This window comes from Agelaius phoeniceus, chromosome 7 (assembly GCF_051311805.1).
Source record: "Agelaius phoeniceus isolate bAgePho1 chromosome 7, bAgePho1.hap1, whole genome shotgun sequence".
NCBI classification, from domain to species: domain Eukaryota; kingdom Metazoa; phylum Chordata; class Aves; order Passeriformes; family Icteridae; genus Agelaius; species Agelaius phoeniceus.
This window is the reverse complement of record NC_135271.1, coordinates 36525854-36545776: the sequence shown is the minus strand read 5'-3', so window position 1 is coordinate 36545776 and position 19923 is coordinate 36525854. Positions and strand designations below refer to the sequence as shown.

Sequence of the window (19923 nt, the reverse complement as noted above, 5' to 3'; positions counted from 1 at the left end):
TTCTTAAAGCAGTAGATATTAGAGTGCCTGGCTTAGAAAGCACCTAAGGAATTGAATCAGAAGAGCCACACGAAATTACTTACTTGCTATTGTAAGACTTAGGCAGGTGTGTAATTTCATGATGGCAAATGCTATACTGTGTGATGTAGTAACATAGGTGTTTACAGGGGTGAAATGTGTCCTCTAATATGCTTCAAAAGAGCCAGTGAGCCACTCATTTAAAAGTGGATTGGTATAATTTACTATAATAGCTTTTTAAAAGGTTTGTAGATCTTGAACTGCTATTTATGTGGGTTGAAAACTCAAACATTTTTAAAAAGATGTTTTGATCTTTTGAATTAAACTTCTCTATATAGGCTTGCTGAAATTCAAGGATACCAGGTTTTTTAATAAATATTTTAGCTATCTTTTACAGGCTGTCTCATTACAAATCTGTCTCCAAGGCTTCAGCTGATGATGTAGATGGTTTTAAAGAAGCTTCGATAACAGACAGATTTCTACATTTGGACTGTACTTTTAAAAATCTATAAATTGCACAGATGATTATGTGAAGATGAGATTTTTTTGGTTTGTTTTTGGACTTTATAGAAGATTAGCACTGAATTCTGTGCAATCTGTTTATGTTACATGATAAGGATTTCCAAATTTGCTTGGTTTTCTTCAGCACTAAACACATATAAGAAATTACTTCAGTGCTGCTTCTTTCAAATCTGTTTCTTCTGTTTGCAGCTGGACATGATGTGACCAGTGATATATGGTGACTGTAGAAGCGAAGTTTTGGAAGAGATGTCTCTGTGAGATGGGGCCCAAAAAAAGATGCTAATGAGAACACAGTACATCCATCTTTATTTTCTCAAATGAGAACAGAAATCCCAGAAACGTTTCCAGCTGGTATAAATGGCATCTGACTTTCAAAACTAGAACAGAAGATTGAAATTGTCTAAAGTATTTGGGCAGTAATGATAACTTTAAGGCATTTTTTTTTTTTCTTTTCTTTAGAACTGAAGTTAGCTTGTCCTTTGTATTGCTTTTAGCTGAACACTACTAAATTTAATGAGAATCTGCTCTGGTGCCTGAAATTCCTGTTGCATTGCCTGGGAGGGAAGACAGAAATGTCACAGCAAGGTTACCAGGTAATACTGAATATTTAGTGGAGGTAACCCTATAGGTTTATTGTTACAGAAATGAAAAACTCTCTGATTTTCATGCTTTAAAAAAACCAACCAACTCAAATAAACAAAAAACAAGGTAGAGCAAAAAAAACCCAACAAAGCACCATGAAAACCACCACAGAAGCTGGGTAGGAAAAAATTCTAGGTCAGGGACTCACAAGTTCATCGTTTGAAATACACAACAGAATCTAAAGCACACAGTAGAGCCAGGTGTGCTGATTTTGCCACACTGACCCCAGATCAGTAATTATGGTCTTCTCTGCACTACAGGTTCTCTATCCTGTCAGCTCAGCAGCAGCCTAAGGTCTCTGTCCCTTTCTGTGACACATTTCCCTGTTTCAGGGGCTGGGATTTTTGATTTTTTTAGACTTGTAACTAGTACAGTTACTGTAGATGCTCCTGGTGCTGAGAGGAGAATGAATCAGTTCTGTGTCCATTCCATACACTGCTGAGAGCTGCTCACCCAGAGCAGAAGAGTCCCTCAAAGCTGTACACTGACATCTGGGCTAGAGAAGTGATAATAGTTAACACTGCTAACCAGGATGGAGTAATGTCTACACAGAGCAATCCAAACGAGTCAAATAGTGCTTAGAAAGAGACATTCAAGTCTGATTACAGAGCTGAAGAGACAGTAATGACACCTTCACACATGCTTGTCTCTTAGAACCAGATTCATTCCTTTAAAAGCTGGTGCTTCATTATTATAAATGTATAAATGTACTGTGCAAAATGGTATTAAGATCACAAAAAAAAGGGAAAATCATGATCTTTAGTTGGAAAATGTTGTGGAATATTTGCACTTTATACTGGCCAACAGCTCCTGTGTGGGAAATATCAATTGCTTTTTGCCCCTACTTCCTTACACAGCAACCTGCTCTCTCCTGTCTTACATCCTATCCTGACTGAATTGAAAGCATTTCTCAAATGCAGATGGCAGAGAGCAAGTGATTTTTGCAGACCTTTATAGCTTTTGTATCACCAGAAGATATTTTTCTCAACTGTAAATAAGGATTATTTGATCAGTGTTTTAAAGGCCAATATATGTAGTATGCTGGCTGGGGGTTTCTTATACACTTTATTTGAGTTTTTTTGTTTAATAAAAATATTTTAAAGGTCAAGTTTTGTCTTCAGAGCCATGTTTGCTAAAATCAGGTGACTACTTATGCAGTGCCTATAGGAAACTATCAAAAGCTCCTTTTCTGGGCCTACAATGCAAACACTGAATATCAAAATCCCTCCACAGAAGCAGAGTATACTTACCCTGTTCTTTACAAACTCTAAACTTTGCAACACCCCCCAGTAAAGTAGTTTTTAATACATTGCAGTGATGATGAGACAATCTTGGGTCAAGACCACACAGAATATAGAACCTGGTGACCAGAATATGGAGTTACTTTGTTTCTTTTGATTTAGTTGACCACATTTCTAGACTGTATTGCTTCTGTCAAGGAATATACATTTAGTTCATGGAGAATTGCTGCTGCATAGATCTTCTTGCTACCTGTACAGCACAATATGTACAGGTAGGCTCAGTGTGGTGATGGAGTTGCTAGTACTGAGAAGAGGAATGAAAATTTATGACTCAAAATAAATAAAAGTGAATTCTTGGAAGGCAAGAAAAGCATCTTTCATTCTCCTCAGGCTTCTGAGTTCAGTCTTCAGAAGCTTCTGATCTTGGTGAGGTCTGTCACATCAGCAGCCTGATTTTACATTTGTTCTTTGGCAAAGGGTCAGCTTTCAGGTTCTCATTCAATGACTGAAAGAGATTTTGCATTTAATTTAAGTTCACATTTTCAGTTATGAGTCTGACTTGCTGTTTAGTGGGCCGACTCACTGTTTACACTGAGAATTCTCATTTTCAATTGCCATACTGACCAGTCCTCAGAAGCACTAGAGAAGTTAGTTGTTCACTTCAAAAGCAGCTTTAAAGGAAACATAAAGTGCATTTGTTTTCCTGAAAGCAGCAGCACATCCCTCGTAATGTACTTTATAGGCAGAGAAATTATCAGAGTGTCTACAGAAAAGAAGACTGTATTAGAATTAATTAGAATCTTCCTTAATTAGAAGAGGGGTGTGGACTAAAAAAAAAATATTTTGCAGTGTGGACCTTGGGAGGTGGAGACTATCCAAAAGTATTATACCAGAAAGGGAAAGTAATATGTGAGGGAGCTGGGACCATAGCATGGAACTGAGAGTACTCCACAGAAAAGGACAAAATACTGGGTTTGGGAGTCATAGAGGAAGAGTAAGACTGTCCTGGTTAAATATACTGTTAATCTGTAAGTGTCTAGGCTATATCAATTCTGCAAAGAGCATTTTGTTCTGTCACTGGGTAGGGGGGTCTGCTACCTGTTATGCAGTTCTCAAGTTTGATATCATTCCTTTTATACTCAGAAACTAAATTTGTACTCTTGGACAGTTGTCAATATGCCACAGTAATAAAAAATAACTTCTAGAATGTTACATAGTTGAAGACTTGTGATTTGCTTGATATTAATCAGGTTGAAATGAATGTCAGGTCAACAGTATGATGTCAACATGTTTGGAGAATTCTGAAAGCAAGGCTTCATCTCTGTCCTTGGAATGGGGCACAGAAGTATTACACATGCCATCAAAACACTTCTAATGTGAAGAGACCTGTTCTGCTGCACTGTGGTCTCTTAGTTGCCAGGGTGAATTTATATCTTGCTGACTTTCCTGGTATTTGGGGTTTTGACAGAATTGTCTGTTTGATGTTGCAGCAGGATCTTTGGAATTAGAAAATGAGGAAGGAAAATCAGTTATCTCAGTTGTGAATTCTAAAGACACAGGCCATTTTTATAGTCTGCATTTGCACATGTTAAAAGGCAGGGAGGAATTCCCTTGTGATCTCAGTAGGGTCGGGGATGATCTGGAAAGAGAGTTTTGACTTGCATGTTGCTAAGCTGGCAAATACACTGGTGGATGTTGCTGCTGTGCCTATAAGGGTGGGTTTGGATTTGTTCAGCCTCACCACTGTCAGTGTGAAATAAGTATTAAATTTAGCTGTTGGTTTGTGACAGTGGAAAACTCATTTCCACTAAATTTTCAGCTTGGCTTCCTTTCCCCTTCCATCTTTATTCTTCTCTTGGTACCATTACAGTAATGGAGCTCAGTGCTGGGAGTGCTTGTGAATATCAGATGTAGGAAACCTCCAAGTTTTCTTGTGTCTCTTTTGAGATGTGGGTTACAAAGACTTTTTTAAAAACTCAAAATGTTCCCAGTACTAGCAGGGGACTGGAAGCCCACCCAGGTTTTTGTTTCTAAATTCTTTGAAGAACTACCACAGAAAAAAACCAGTTCTTTCAACAAGCCCTCACTACTTAAAGGTGCTGCTAAAGTAAGGCAGCACTGACTTCTGCAAGAAGTGATTTGCCTTTTGGGGGGTGGAGTTTGTGTATAGCATTTCTCTGCACTGTTTTGAGGGCAGCTCTAGAAGTTCTGCACCAATTTGGACTCTTCTTGTGACTACTGAACCTGAAAATTTTAGAGGAATAGATTACCACATATTAAAGAAAATAAAGGAAACCAGAATAGGGGAAGTTTTCTTTTGTAATACTATCATATTCTGATATGAAGGTCTGAAATAGATATATTAAAAAAGGCAAGGCTGTAATTTTTAGCCTCTCTTATTTTTCCCAAAGGATCAAACTCTGCATAAAAAATTGGCATCGAGATACTCTTTACAAGAAAATTACTTGAAAAACATTTGAACAAAGCTTAGCTTAAAGTTTGATCATATTTTTCCATGCAGCAAGTTTTGGTAAGTGGAAAGATTACGTCCCACTCTACCTTCCCTCTTCTACTGTTCTGGAATAGTGCTTGCTTTTATGAAAATAAAAGAACTAAACAGGAAGAGAAAACCTCTCAATTTTGTTTTTACAAACCAGGCATAGCTTTAGTGCATCTGTGAGATGAGTGCCTTAAAATAGACTCTTTGCTCATCTGACTCTGCACATACTGTACTTTAGTGACTTAAGCTGGATAGAAATTAATCTGCTTCTTCCCAATAAACTTTGTGAAGGCAGCATGACTAAGACATAGTAAAATTAATTCTGTTCCTTCTGATGCTTCCCCAGTACAAGTCTCAATAGTTGACCATCAAAAGCACCTCTTTAGTCAGGAACCTGAAATACTTACAGTACTTTTTGCTGTTACCAAAGAATTAATTATTCTGCAGCACTAAAAAGTACTCAGATTTGGTCACATATATATTTACTGGTGTATTGATTCTTAGGACCCCTTCCTATGCACCAAGTCAGCTGTATGGACTGCTGTGAAGATCTGGGGCCTCTATAATGGAATTAGTAGGTTGACCATGGAAATATATTCACTGTTGCTTTAAATATATCAAACCAAAGGATTGTTTTTCTTCATGGGCTCACTGAGTTCCAACTCTGTCTCATCCTTTCTTCCTATTTTAACGTACAATAATAGGCAGTAATAACTGTCATTTTCTTTTCCTCCAGAAGGGAGTGAATCTTGCAGCTTTCAAGATATTATCAGACAACAGAAATACCTCCAATGTAGGGTATAACTAGAAACGTTTTCTGTCTGCTGTCTGAGACAATGCATAAGGGGAGCACAAGCCCCTGAGGAGACCAACTGTGGTGCAGATATTTTTGCCTGAAGCATGTGGATCAGATATAATGCTAGGAAAAGAAAGGTAAAATAGCTGTTAGTACCTGATTGCTGGAGTTTTATATGACTGGGATGTATGAGAATGCCTTCTCCAGCCTGCTAATGCAAGTAGTCAAATGACAAATGTTCTCTCCCCATGGAGTGAGTACATCAAATGGCCCCTATGCTGACTTTTCACAAGTTACAGAAGCTGTATCAGAATGCTTAGGGACCATTTACTTACTGAAAAAGGAGGGAGGGGGATGGAGAGAATTTTTTTTCTTTGGTCCCAAGCAGGCCAGCATTAAAGGCTCTGATCTGAATGGGTGAGAGACTGCCAAGAGCATTTTCCTGTGATGGCTTAATGCTGTTTGAGTCCTGTGTGAATTTGGTCTCCTAGCCCACAGTTGTCCTGAATGTTGAGAAGGTATCATTTCTCTGCCTGCAAAGCATGAAAAATGGCTCAGCAAAGGTGAATTGAGAAATCATATGATCTTTGTCTAGTGATTGTGATGTAAATTCCTCTCTATTACTCCTTGGGAACTTTCAGTAGTTGCCACCTGTAGGATCTCTACATTTCAGTTTAACACCAAGATTTAGAAGGCTGAATGCTCTCCAAGAAGAGCATAGCACAAGTGATGGTAATCCACCTTTCAGAGAACTGTGCCGGGTGCTGTAAAAATTTGTATATCATCTGAATCCCACCTTTAACTAGCATCTGATCTTCTAGCAGCTCAACTTGCTGATTCACTTCATTTTCTTGGGCAGGCTGGGGGGAATTCATCAAAGATAACATCAGCCAGCAAGTATGCCCTTTCTCTCCCTGAGTAAGAGGAATAAAGATTTTGGGAAGGAAAGTTGGCTTGGTGATGGGGAAATTGCGTATGTTTAATGAACTTGCTTTTATTTTATATGCTATCCCTTAAAGTACCAGGACTATCAGTGTGTCCTGTAGCTATTAAGCCATTGATTAGCAACAGTAACATTATCTTTGGATAATGCACTTGCTGCAGAAATGCCTTGAAGAGGCAGAGATAGGGAAGGTTTCTGTCTTTAGTACTTTTGCTGGCTAACCAACAAGGAAAACTTGGGAGCACATGCACTTACAGGGACCATATGCATAGCTAAGCTGGGTGGGCTTGCTTCATGTTGTTTGTAAGGGATCTGTGGCTTTGTCACAAGGGGTGGCTCAAAACTATGTGAGATCTGGTGGTCAGGCTTCTTGGAAGATAAAGGAGGTACTCCAGAAGAGGTGAATCCTCAATGATTCCATCTAAATCAACCTGTAAATTAAACAGTAAGAGAAACAGGCTGTGTCCTCCATAGCTGCATTAAAATTTTCTCATTGTTTTATTTTCTAAGAATATGAGAGCTAATATGGTTCACTAGTTGAGGACAGCAACAGTAGGGTTTTATTCCTAGTTCTGTTGAAGGCTCATTAGGGGCCATTTATTCACAGTTTCACAGAATATCCTGAGTTAGAAGGAACACACGAGGGTGATGGGGTCCAACTTTTAAGTGAGTGGCCCATACAGGCAGTGAACCCACAACCTTGGTGTTGTTAGCACCATGCTCTGACCAAAAATCTCTCTGCCTGTTGGTTGTTCTCCCTCTGTAATTGGGGAAAGTTGTTTACTTATGATATCTCCCAGGGAAGGCAGAGGAAAGACTTTTGATAGACTTTGGTTGGATGAGACTTCATATACAGAAGATATATCCGTGCAAAAGTTTTATGACAAGATTTGGGGGGATGGGAATAAATGAAGAAAAAAAACCGAGTTATTGTGATGTTCCCTGGGCATGAGGAGAATGTGATCATTAGTCTTGAGGAGAAGTGGAACAGTGGGAGTTCCATTAAATGTCCCACAGGCACCAGGTATATATGAGAGGCAGACATTAAACAGACAAAGACTGAGGTATTCTGAAGAAATGGAGAAGCAGTTATTCCACTTAATGACTTTGAAAGGCAAGGAGAGGAAACAGATGAGGTTTCAAAGGTTATTATTGGAAAGAACAGCCTTTCTGTATCTCTTTTCACATTTCAGAAAGAATGATCTATTTTACATAATGAGCATTTACTTACAGTTCTCCCAGACACACACACACTGACCTATTTAAAAATGCAAATGGTCGTGAAGTTCCCTTCGGGCAGCAGTGACAAAATCAATGTAGAAGGAATAGGGTTAGTCCAGCAAGACAAGATGTAATTGGGTTGTAGTTTGTCTGCAAGAGATTTCTCTGCAGTCCTCAGGAAATGGGAGCAATATAGGCTTTAGTATTTGAATGACTCACAGCTCGAGGTTTACACATGAGATTGTGTATAATCCCTGTTAACCTAAAGCTGATGATGATTCAGAAGTAAGAACTGTGATGAGACAGAGGACATGTGAAAAGGAACAAACATGATGAGAGAAAAACATGCAAGAATGACCTTTTGCTGCCCACAGGTTACTGTAACTTAAAATACAAGAATGACACATACCCAAGGGGACCACTGGAAATCACGGGAACCCCATTATGGATATATGTTACAGATTGAATGTGTGCAGGAAGGCAGGACCAGCTCCACCTTCTAGACAGCTGTGTACTCCTCAAGGGAAGATTATTCTGCAGAATCTAGTTCTTCATAGAAGAGCTGTGGGCAGTTTCAAAAATTTATTGTGGAGTAAAGAGAATTGAAATGCCAAGTCACAACTACATAGAGAATATGTATGTTAGGTATCCAAAGCAAAATAATATCCTTCTCTGACGTTTAACTGCTGGAGTTTTTGTGCAGGAATTTCCTTGTGATGGAATCTGGTCTTTAGGTTGCCAGTATCTGGTCTTGAAAAATTACTCTAGGCCAGGCTGCAAATGATTTGTGGCTAGTACAAAAGCTCATCCTATGGGATGAGTGAAACTGAAGAAAATACAGTTCTATCATTCACTCAGTAGCTGCAGAATGGCAGGAATTGTTGGGATGTAACTCTATATTTTGTTACACTTTAAGTCATAGAGGAGTTTGGGTTGGAAGGTGTGGTAGGCACACAGTTTGTGGTGATTGGGATGGGGCTGAGGCAGAGTCTCATCCCCAATGGGCACAGCTGTGAGAAGCAGGTGAGCAGCACTGACAGCAATGAGCCATGGAGTGCCCAGGGGCACTGACCAACCCCCAAAGGGAACAGAGGGCACACAGGTGCAGTGCATGAACATGAGGGGATAAAAGGTTGGGCTAAAGAACAAGAAGGGCAGATGCTTGAAGTCTTTTGAGCTGATACTGCTCTGTATGGGCAGATGCCTTCTGTTGAGGTTTGGTGGTATTCTGTATGAGTTGAAGCCTTCTGATATTGTATGGTGACACTGTGTATTGTGGCCCTGTCAACTGTGGCATGTGCTGTGGCACATGCTGTGACAGGAAGGGGCCTTGAAAAGTCACCTAGTCCAGCCCCTCTGCAATGTTTCTTTAAAGAAACAATCATCACCAATTTCCAATTCCTAGAAGAGCAAATGCATCTGAAGGTAATGTACCCTTGGCTAAAGTCTTTGTTGTAGAAAGATTTCCTAAAGTCTCTGAGGATTTTCTGTGTACTCTCAGAGACAGCACAAAACCAGCCAATGGGGCAGAAGCTGATGTCTTCATTGCACTACAATTTTCCTCTGGGTAACGTTGTCTGCACAGATGATACTGAGGCAAAATCCCCAGGTACATCTAGGTCTGGCAGCCTGGTTGATCAGGTTCTAAATGCTCTGGTGGCAGGGTGCAGGGAAGCTTACACAGCTGCTGTGAATGCTCATCCTCTAGACTCTCCAGCCTGTTTTGCAGCTGTGTGTCATTCCCAGCTCTTACCTTCAGATAAAATCAACAATGTGTGCTGTGCTTCCAGGTTTGGGAGTCAAAACCATTAATTGCAGGAAATTGCCATCTGATTCTGACTCTTGGGGACTGGAATGAGATCCCCTCAAATCCTTCTGTCCTAATGGCTTTTCAAAAGTGGCTTTTCACCTCTCCAGAAGGGTACCCATGAGGCTCCAAGGTACCATTCTTTGGGGATATAACTATTTCTCCAATGCTGCATGCTAGGCCTCTTGCCAATTTGTTGTGCTAGGCTGCTCCATTATAGCTTTTCATCTTGCTGTACAACTAATCTCTGCTCTCTGAGGCCAATGTCAACCTGGTGACCCATAATTATCACTTCCTGAGTTTTCCTGTGATTACTAGTTCCTGAAAATCATTTTGGATGATAAGGTGAGAAAAACTCACATTATGGTGCTGCTATATGAGCAGTTTTGGTGTCAAGCATATGTATTTAATTCATGTCCAGAAACTCCTATGAATAATGAACCAAGGATTCATGTTTCCCTGCTGCTGAATTTCTAGCATGTACAGGTGGTAAGGGTTTCTTTCAGTGAGAATCTGCTAAAAAGATTTCAGGACTTTGTGTGTTTATTAATAACTTAGTGGCACAGAGAGTGCTGTAAGAGCTTACTTTCATCCTGAGGTTTTCAAAAGAAAAAGTATTGCTCCTATTTTTCATCTGAGTGGTTTATAATATAGAGAGGCAATATGCACACAGGTAGGTCAGTAAAGGTAGAAATGCAGATGTAGGCAGGATGAGATTGTTCCTGTGGAGGATTTTGAAGATGCCCATTTTGGGCTGGGGTGCAGTCAGTGGCAAAGGCTGTGCTCTGCCTGCATATTCTCTGTGTGTGTTACAGTGTGCCAAGGCTGCATTGATTTCCTTGCAAAATTAACAAAGAAACAGTTCTTTACCCACAGGCCTCGAGGAGAGGTGTCCTCAGATGATGTCTGCAAAAATAGGTTAGATCTGAAAAACATCCAGTGGAACCAGGCTGGTTGTGCTGTTCCCTTACCCCCTTTATTGTCTGTTCTACTCAAGAGGCTAAAGCATCTTCTAGCAATAACAGAGTTTCAAATTTAAATCCTTCCTCTTGGCTGTTAATCTCTAGTCTGTGTCTGTATCACTCAAGATGTGCTCTTGTATAAGGGTATATTCACAGGGTGACCAGCTTGAAGCTGCATCTAGGAGGTGACTGTGAAGTACCAACCTAGAGCTGCATTTTCTGGGACACTCTCAGCCTCCTTTGCAGGCCTCATCCCTTCAGGGCCAGCAGCTGCTTAGAAAAGAGGCCCTTTGCTCTGAGGACAGTGTCTGTTTGACCACACTCTAAACAAACACACCCTGTCTTTTGTACTTCTGGAGGAACATGTAGGAAGAAGGTGGAGGGAAGTGGACTAAATAAAACAGGACATCATTTTACAGTGAAGGAGAGCTAGGCTCTGCTCTGGATTCTGCCACAGATACTCTGCACCTTACATCCACTGTACTCCACATTTCCTCCTTGTACCTGATTGTAGAATGCCCATTTTTCTGTGTAGTGGATAGATCCTCCATCTGAATCATGGTGGAAATACTGTGTTTGCTTAGTGACAGCTCCTCTTCCAGCTGCTCTTTGGAGCTGAACTCTGCTCCCTGTGTTACACTGATTCATTTAGCTTGGCAATTTTGACCATACAGTTTGTATGACAAAGGAATGATTTTTCTAGCTCAAATAAGATCAAGCATAGATGATCTTTTAATGAAGTGATCCTTGTGCCTGATTGTATTAACATCACAGGGAGACAAATGAACCTGAGCTGCAAAGAGCCCCCCCTGCAGCTATAATTAGATGAATAAAGAGGTTCATATTGATCTATCCATTGGCATGAGGCAGGAAAGAGCATCACCCATATATGTTTTCAAGACCAGAAGCTGGTGCAGGCTGCAGAGATGTCAGTTTAAAATTGTGATCCTTAAACAAAAGTTTCAGCCTGCTTGTTTGATACTGCTCCACCTACTCTGCAAAACAGATGGCCTGGAGCAGAGTCTGTGCCACTGGAGCTTTTGGGGTCACTGTTGCCTGGGAGGATCTGTGTTTTGTGTGGTGGGACCAAGAGAGCAGCTGTGCTTGGCTGATCTAGCAATGAGCAAGGTGGTGGTCTGGTATCCTAAGAAAACCCATTGTAGGATTTTCCTTCTTTCTTGGCACCAAGTTGGCTTGTGCACTACTCAGTGCCCAGTAGTTCCTGAGCACTGATCAGCACCTTCTGGCCAATTCCCCCAGTTTATATACTGAGCATGAGGTTCTGTGGTATGGAATATCCCTCCTGTAGATTGGGTCAGCTGTTCTGGTCATGCTTTCTCCTGGCTTCTTGTGCACCTGCTCGCTGGCAGAGCATCAGAAACTAAAAAGTCCTTGATTTAGGGTAAGCGCTACTTAGCAACAACTGAGACATCAGTGAGTTATAAACATTATTCTTACAGTAAATCCAAAACACAGCCATGTACCAGCTACTAAGAAGAAAGTTAACTCTCTCCCAGCCAAAAGCAGGACACTGCCATAGCCCAGTATGTGGGTGTTTGCTGTCTCATGCAGCTGCCCGAGAGCCTCACTCCAAAGGGAACACAATCCCTTTCAACTAGCCCTTCACTCCCTTGATTGCTTTTTGAAATGTCTAAAAAAAAAACATTTTCAAAACTATCAAAGGAATCTAATCATCTGTTCATGCTAAAATCTGTATGAGCTTACAAGAGGTCTCCAGACACAATTGCTTCAATGCAAGGGGCTGTTCATGCACTCTTTGCTGCCTGCTGCAGGGTGGCTGATGGAGGACACAAAGCAGGAATGTGTCCTCCATCATCATTGGAGTTGGTGTTGCTCTCTGCTTGGCAAAACAAAGCATATAAAAGCATTTCAAAGATCTTATGTGCTAGAAAACATGTTCTGGTGGCTAATCAGTGATACTTGTGATTAGGACATATGGGATTTACTTGTAATTTTGCTGAGTTCTACCCTCAGGGGAGGTGGATTAGGTCAATTCTCTGAGGAAAGCTTTGAATGGGATTTTAACATCAGTTTTCAGTGCTGCTCATCACATAAACTCATCTTTCAGTGCTGGTACACCCTTTGCCTTGCTCAGTTTTTGTGCTAGAGGGACAATGCACTTTCAGGGCACCTTTGAGAGCAATTTACTGGGCAATTCTTGAGCCCTTTGGTAGATTCAACATATCTTTTACAGTTTCTTGGACAGCCATCCTTCCCCTTTCTGTGCCTCAGGAATACCTGGCTCAGAGGCCACCTGTGAAGGAACTGTGAAAATGCAGTGTTAAGTACATGAGATGGAAAGGGATGAGAAAAGTGTGATAATTTTGTTAGAGAAGAAGACATTAAAAGCTGTACTATACACATGAATGAGGGGAGAATCAGATCAATTTAGAGGTGAACTTGAATCAAAACTTATTATCTCTAATTCCCTCAAACCTAAATGGTGTTTTTGTGTCTTGAACTGAGTTCTGCTGAACTAGACCAAACTGCTCAACTCCAGCCATATGTGAATGGTCTGAGACATCATCTGTGATTGCAGATCTCAGATCGAGATAAAAATCCTAGAAGTGATGTGTTGCATTTTGATTTTATTTTTGCTGGTTTGCATACCAATACAGTTCCATTGACTTCATCAGAGAGATGCTTGTTTTGTATATTCTTGTGAATAAAATAAATCCCTTTGCATATCCAGATGGGTCTATGACAAAAATAAGGCAGCCACACTGCAGTAACTGGTTATTCAAGAACTATACTACATCAGAGAAGAGCTGGTTTTGCTTTCCCTTCTTCCTCTTCACACAGCTTCTAAAGGTACAAATGGGACATTCTCCTGACACTGAGAACTGAGAATGCAATTGTCTATTGTGCCAGGCTAATTAGTGCTTCTCTTGACTGTCCATGACAATAATGCTATGTAACTAGAGGCATTAACTGTTTTATAAAACAGGAGTTAGAAAGTGATTTTTATTTTTTTTATTACTCTTCTACTACATGCCTGCTTGTGAAAGAACAGGACAGAAGTGTAGTAGAGATTCACTAATTCAATATGACACTTGTTTTGCAGTGTGGCAGGTTACACCAAGTTCTTCTGTAGAACCTGGTCTATATAGTGGGTAAAAATAACACTGGGGCTTACCTCAAACTGACAGTGGTAAGAAAGAAATTTGAAGCTAATGTTATACCCACATCCCCATCTTACCTTGTAATGGCCAAATACTGCAGGGAGCCTGGAATGATGGTTCTCTTTGCAGTGGCAGCAAGGTTTTAATGGTGTTATGAAAAGTGTTTCTTCTAACATGGCTTTTTGGAGGGAGCTAAAACTTTAACATTAAAAATCAATATGTGAAATGGGCTTAAACCTAAAACTGGGACAAAGAAAAAAAAACCCTGTCCTTGGAGCATGGTTTCTCATACTTTTCCTGAATGTGCAGTCTTTTGGGGCTGGACAACAAGGGAAGGGCCCTTGGAGAATTCGGTGAATTAAATATGTAATACCTGGAGGGCTTAGAAAGCAAAAATATGTGAAAACCCCAAATCCCTACCACATCCTTGCTCTCTGGTTTTGGGAATGGTCTTTAGTTGAGCTGCAGGTGGAGTCAGAAAATCTGACCCAAATCTTAGGTTGAGTAATGGATTCAGTCCACAGTGGATGCACATGTCTGTATGGATCTGTCACGTCAGCTGATCTGCAGAGACATGCCACATTATCTGCTTCCTGAAGATGGCTTAAAATGCACTGGTGGAGGATTAATCTTGCCCTTTGGGCTCAGGGGAGCACCATGTTCTGAGGAGATACTTGCATAGCTCTGACCTAGCTGGGTTTTCTGTGATGCCTAGGGCACTTCTGCATGCTTCTGTTCTGCATGATGCAGACATGCCTTGAGGCACCTGGGGCTCACCTGAGCAATAACAGCTCCTTGTGTGTTTTGTTAGTCTTCAAAAATTGCAATCCTTAAAATGTCTGGTCTGTTCTAATTTCCATCCTTCTCCTGAGAAATACAGGTATGTATGTGTCATCTGTCCCTCACCCTCCTTTGCTCAGATGGAGATAAAGAGTTATTACTATTTGCAAATGGCCATAGCATCTGTTGGAAAGTGCCTTCCCCATTTCAGATCTATTTCTTTCCTTGACTGTTTTCCTCTTTTCCTGTAGCTGGAAAAAGAGCCCATTGTTACTTTATTTGTATGTTAGAACTGCTTTGCTTTTTGAAACTCTGTAAGAACCAGGTACTAGAATTTGAAGCAAGAGCCCTGTGAGCAAACCTGTTTTGTTATCATCTGCTAACTGGATTGTGGCTTACCCCTTGATTCATGGTTCCTTTTCAATTACTGACTAAGGACCCAGCAATAAGCAAGAGCCATGCACCCAGGGGATAATCACCCTCTCTCTAATGAGGGGGTGGTGAGTCACTGGAACAGGCTGCCTGTTGTGGATGTCCCATCCCTGAAAATGTTCAAAGCCAGGCTGGATGGGGCTTGGAAGGCAGGGAGGTTGAAACAAGATGATCTGTAAGGTCCCTTCCTACTCAAACCTTTCTGTGATGATAAAGCAGTGGTCTCTGTATTTACTTCAGCTTGTCTAAACTTGCTGTTTCTTGTCCCATTCCAGCCTGAGAAGCTTTGGGAAGTTGCAGCTGCATCACGCTGAGCTGAGCTGGTGCTGCAGAGAGCTGTCCTCAGGAGCCAGGCAGTGTTTAATGAGAGCAGCTGGCATCATCCAATGCACTGATGCCTCCAACTGACAGGCAGGCAGTGGGATTGTTCATTATGGCCATATTAACTAATCACTGCTGATAATTGTTATTGTGTACTATGAAGCTTTATTTCCTCAATTGTGACTGTTCGAGGTGAAATGCAACAACTGCTTAACAATGCACAAGTAGGATAAAAATGGAAGGAAGGCTTTTTCTCCTCATCTCTCTGAAAAAGCAGCACCTTTTGCGAAGTCTCCAAACCACATGTGTGAGCTGCACTGGCTTTGAAGATGATCTGGTACCCTCTAGCTCTGTTTGTTGCACAAAAAAGTGAACTTTTGTGGTGTTCCCTCAAAAATCCATTGCCTTGTAGTTGTTCTTAGTTTGTATAACTCCTGTGCAGACAGAGGGCAAAAAGTGAAAAGCACTAATTCCTCAACCTTGGCTGTGGACATTTCCTCTGCAGTACAGTGACAACATTTTTTGGGTTTAAATGGCTGTGCACTAGGGCTTTCCTCTTTTCCCTTCTTTGGAAAGTGGTTCTGGAGTCTGGGATTTCTCACAGTAGAAAGTGCCTTGATCAGCTTTACCCTGTTGGAATCAAGGATCCTTGTGGGTCTTTTCAATCTCAGGATATTTTATGGCTCTGTCATGCTCTGTCTTTGCTCTGATGGAATCAGGACATGTGGTTTGTGTCTGGTTTCTCAGAGTCTTCCCTTGACCTGCCCACAGGTGCCCAGTTTGCCACCCCTTTCTGAGCAACTGCTGCTGATTGCTGCCATTCTTTGATTGCTGAACACAGGAAGCATTGGAAGAGTTTGGCTTCCCATTGCATTTCCAAAATCCCTCTTTGTGAGGACTGGTTACAACTGGTCCAAGGAAAACAGACACTCAAGAGCAAAAATGCAGCCCATTCATTACAGAACCTGGACAAAGGACAAAAAGGGCCAAAGCCCTTAATTTCCTCAGCAGTTCCTGTCCTTTACTGAGACTGCCCCTTCTGATGTTGAGAGGTATGAAAAGGTGATTAAAAAAGTTAAAACTCCTCGGCCCCAGCTCCCAGCGACACCAAAAGATTAATGCATCATGTTGAGGATGCTTCAAACTCCATGATATGCTCTGCTGCCTCTGCTCTGGGGCTGTTCACAGTGGACTCTTCTGCCAGTTCACTCAGTGATGCTGTTAGATTTATTGAGGACTTTGGCAATTAATTGCTCTCAGACCTGAGAAGGGCCTCATTGTTGTCCATCAGAGTTTTAATTAATCAAAGTGACAGATGGGTAGTATCAGCCTCAAATGCTGGTGTAATTAACTCGTTCATTATCATGTTCTCCTGCTCTGTGACAGTTCATAAAGGACATCTTTAATCTAGCTGTCATGATGCTGTTCCCATAGTAGGAGTTAAATCATCAGGCCTTACCATAATTACCTTCTGTCCAGGATACCATGAGGGAAAATGCTGATTTTTTGCCAATAAATGTGGAGGCCCCTCTTGGCTTCAGACACGTGAGTAGAGTTTGACCTGCAAAGATGAGTGAGCAGGGCTGGTAAAATTGGAGATCTTTTTGAAAATCTCTGGAGCACACCTTTTTAGGCCCTCAAAACTGACCTGACCAAAATTGCTTCAGGAGGGTTTTGTTTGCAGCTGACCAAGTCCTTGCTGGGATATAGTGCCACTTTGGGAGGAGTTTCTTGGGTCTTTCTGAACGTTTGAGACATGTCCTTGTCATGAACAGATGCCCGGGAAACACTCCCAGGCTCATCTTGGTAAGTTGTTAACACAGATTTTGACCTGATTTTGGCCCAAGCAAAATTCAGGAGTTGACATGGGTCAGGAGGAATGGACAGTTTGGATGTGGCCAAACTGGTTTTTTGCCCTGAGGAATAAGAGTTTGGACTTGGCTGAGTCTTTACCCATTGACACTGGCACCAGAAAAAGGTCCTGAGCACACTGGATAAGTGTTGCTATAGATACACTTATCATGCATGAAATGAAGAGCTTGAAGTAGAACAAAGAACTTAAATTCTGTGTATCAGAAATATAACCAGTACTCCTCCTAAATCATCATGTGGTGCCTCCTAAATCATCATGTGGTGCCTGGCAGCATTTCTGGCTGTCTTGTGGCAGCAACTGCTTCAGGAGCTTTGGAGTGACCTGCACAACTGCCCATACCCAAATTGCTGCCTGCAGCCTGACAGGGCTGAAATGGGGAAATGGTGTTTCCCAGATTGCCTGGAGGGTTGTGAAAAAGATGAAATTTTGGCCTATTGAGAAAACTTTTGTCCTGGCTGCTCTTCCCAAGAAGTGGAAGGAAGGTCACAGCTTTATCTCAACTGTGGCCCCTTAGGGATGGAAGCAGCCTCTCCAGGGCAGTGTCCATCCCAGCTGAAGCCAGTGCTTCTCTCCAGCCCTGAAGCAACTTAAATAATGAGATCATCCACCTTTAATATGGCATCAAGAAGGCAAAGTAAAGACTTTGTAGCTCTGACTGTTGTGTGAAGACTTTCCTGCTGCCTGCACTGTTGCTTTCAAAACATTTGTTAGGAACAAAAAACCCATTAAAATTTAGACCAAAATCCTCAGCCAAACCAATACTGTGACTTTATTAAGCACAAGGTTTGGGAAAAGAACAGCTTGGCTGTTCTTAATTAAGGTTGTGTTTCCCTGGCAGATTAATTACCCAAAATTCATTGCAGATTCCTGGCACCATGGATGTTATTGATCCAGTCAGGATGATAGTTTGTGCTTGCAGGGATCTGTCTGTGATCCTCCTTCCATGGGAATTTGGGGAGGGAGGGAAGGAGGGAGCTGGCTGGTAGTTATTAATAGAATTTGGAGCAGGTTTTTTCCCCGTGCTGATTAAATCAAAATGCTAGACTGTTGCATAATCTTGTGCATCTCAGTAACAGCAGCAATTACCACCACAGGGCAGAGAAAAGTGTGGAAGAAGTGTGGAGACAGATGCCAAAGGAAGCAGTGGATTTTTTTTTTTTCTGGAGAGGTGAAGTAATGTTTTTTTTTTTTTACACGTGTTCAGAAACAGAGTGCTGAGGGTGTACAGCACAGAGTGCTGTGGATGTTTCCAGTGCCTCCTGGGCTGTAGTTTTAGTGTAATCTGATGTGTTCCAATCAAGTCCATGGCAAGGAGCAGGGTTGCTGGTGCCCTTTGATGTGCACATGCAGGTCAGGGCTGATCCCACCAGGGCTTCCCAAGGCCCATTTGTTGGTGGGGATGGGAAGCCAGTGACATCTGCTCCTGCCCTGCAGGAGAACAGCATTTTGGCTTTCCAGAAGGGGAGGCTGAGACAGGCTGCAGGTCAGGTGATGGAGAGGAGCGTTGCTGTTTGGGTAGCTGAGAAAGGCAGTCCAAGGAAAAACTCCTGGGTGCAGAGCTCTCCCTGAAAACACCAGTTCCTTGTTGTGTGAGATCATGAGTGATTCCCTTGCACAGATTTGTTACTTTGCAAAATTTAATGAGTGCCAGCAGCTTTACCTTGTTGAGCCTCTGATCTCCTTCAACCTTGCAAATAGTATTTTAAAGCCTCAAAACACCTCCCTGTGCCTCTTCTTCTTTGCTTTGGCTGTCAGACAAATGCCTTAATTAAACATTTTCAGGCACAATATCTAATCCTGAGGCTGTCCTTTAGCATGAGGCTGTGCTTTCCATCAGGCCAGCTTGTTGGCTGTGGTGGCTTTGCTTGCTCCATTTTGTCTGGTACTCAGCCTCTTTCTACCTTTCCTTTTCTGCTTTCTCAGGATTTTTTTACAGGCTTTAAACAAGAAAACAAACTATTCCCTAAAGCTCTGAAAGATGCTTCTGTTACAAGATGTGCTGTAATGATGAGAGTCACAAATGGTGACAGGCACAGGACTAGCTGCCTTGCTGTTTAGAGAACAACTTTTGCCAGGCTTCATCCACAGCCTTGAAGAATTTGCTTCTTAAAAAATCCTGGGTTTCCTCTGAGTGTTTAGAAATTTAGACCTGAATTTTCAAGAGGTAACAGTAATTTGAGGTGCTAAATTTGCCTAGAAAGCATTTTGGTTTGGTTTCTTTTACTCTTTCTAAAAGTTGAACAGCATTTTATTTATGCTATTTGCAAATTCAGAACTGAAGTTGAGAACAGGAGGCAGGTTTCAAGCAACAGATGTAATGATCTGTAGACCCCAAGCACAATTAACTGCAGGGCTGAGAGGTTTGGTAGCTGAAGTCTCACACTGACTGTGGACAGTAGGAAAACCTCACAGTTGCTGTAGGTTCCTCTCCCTTTTTCAGTAAGTGAAGAAGCAACTGCTTTGGGGACCACATCTTGTATTCAGCCTGGGCAGCCAAACTTGCTTCCTCTGATTAACAGTCAGGGGAAAAATGACTGATGCAACTGCTGGGTATGTGGGACATGCAAAGGAGGGGTGGGTGCTTTTTTTCCTAACTTTACAGATAGGTGTCAATTTAAAATTGAGACAATGGAGGCCAGTCAAGCATCTCAAATCATGCGAGACAACTGTGTGGGCAGTTTGGTGCTGAACACAATTGAGATGAATAATTCCTAGGAGGCAC

The 19923-nt window shown here is 41.6% G+C and overlaps 1 protein-coding gene across 2 annotated transcripts in view; it reads left to right on the top strand.

The window, feature by feature from the left end:
* Positions 1-2290, top strand: part of XRCC5 (X-ray repair cross complementing 5) — a 49791-nt gene extending 47501 nt beyond the window's left edge. For both annotated transcript variants that reach the window (XM_077181592.1, XM_077181591.1), the window contains one exon: positions 730-2290. In XM_077181592.1, the coding sequence (XP_077037707.1) occupies positions 730-744 (15 nt within the window). In that variant the 3' untranslated portion in view covers positions 745-2290. The remainder of the gene's footprint in view (positions 1-729) is intronic.
* Positions 2291-19923: the final 17633 nt, after the last annotated feature.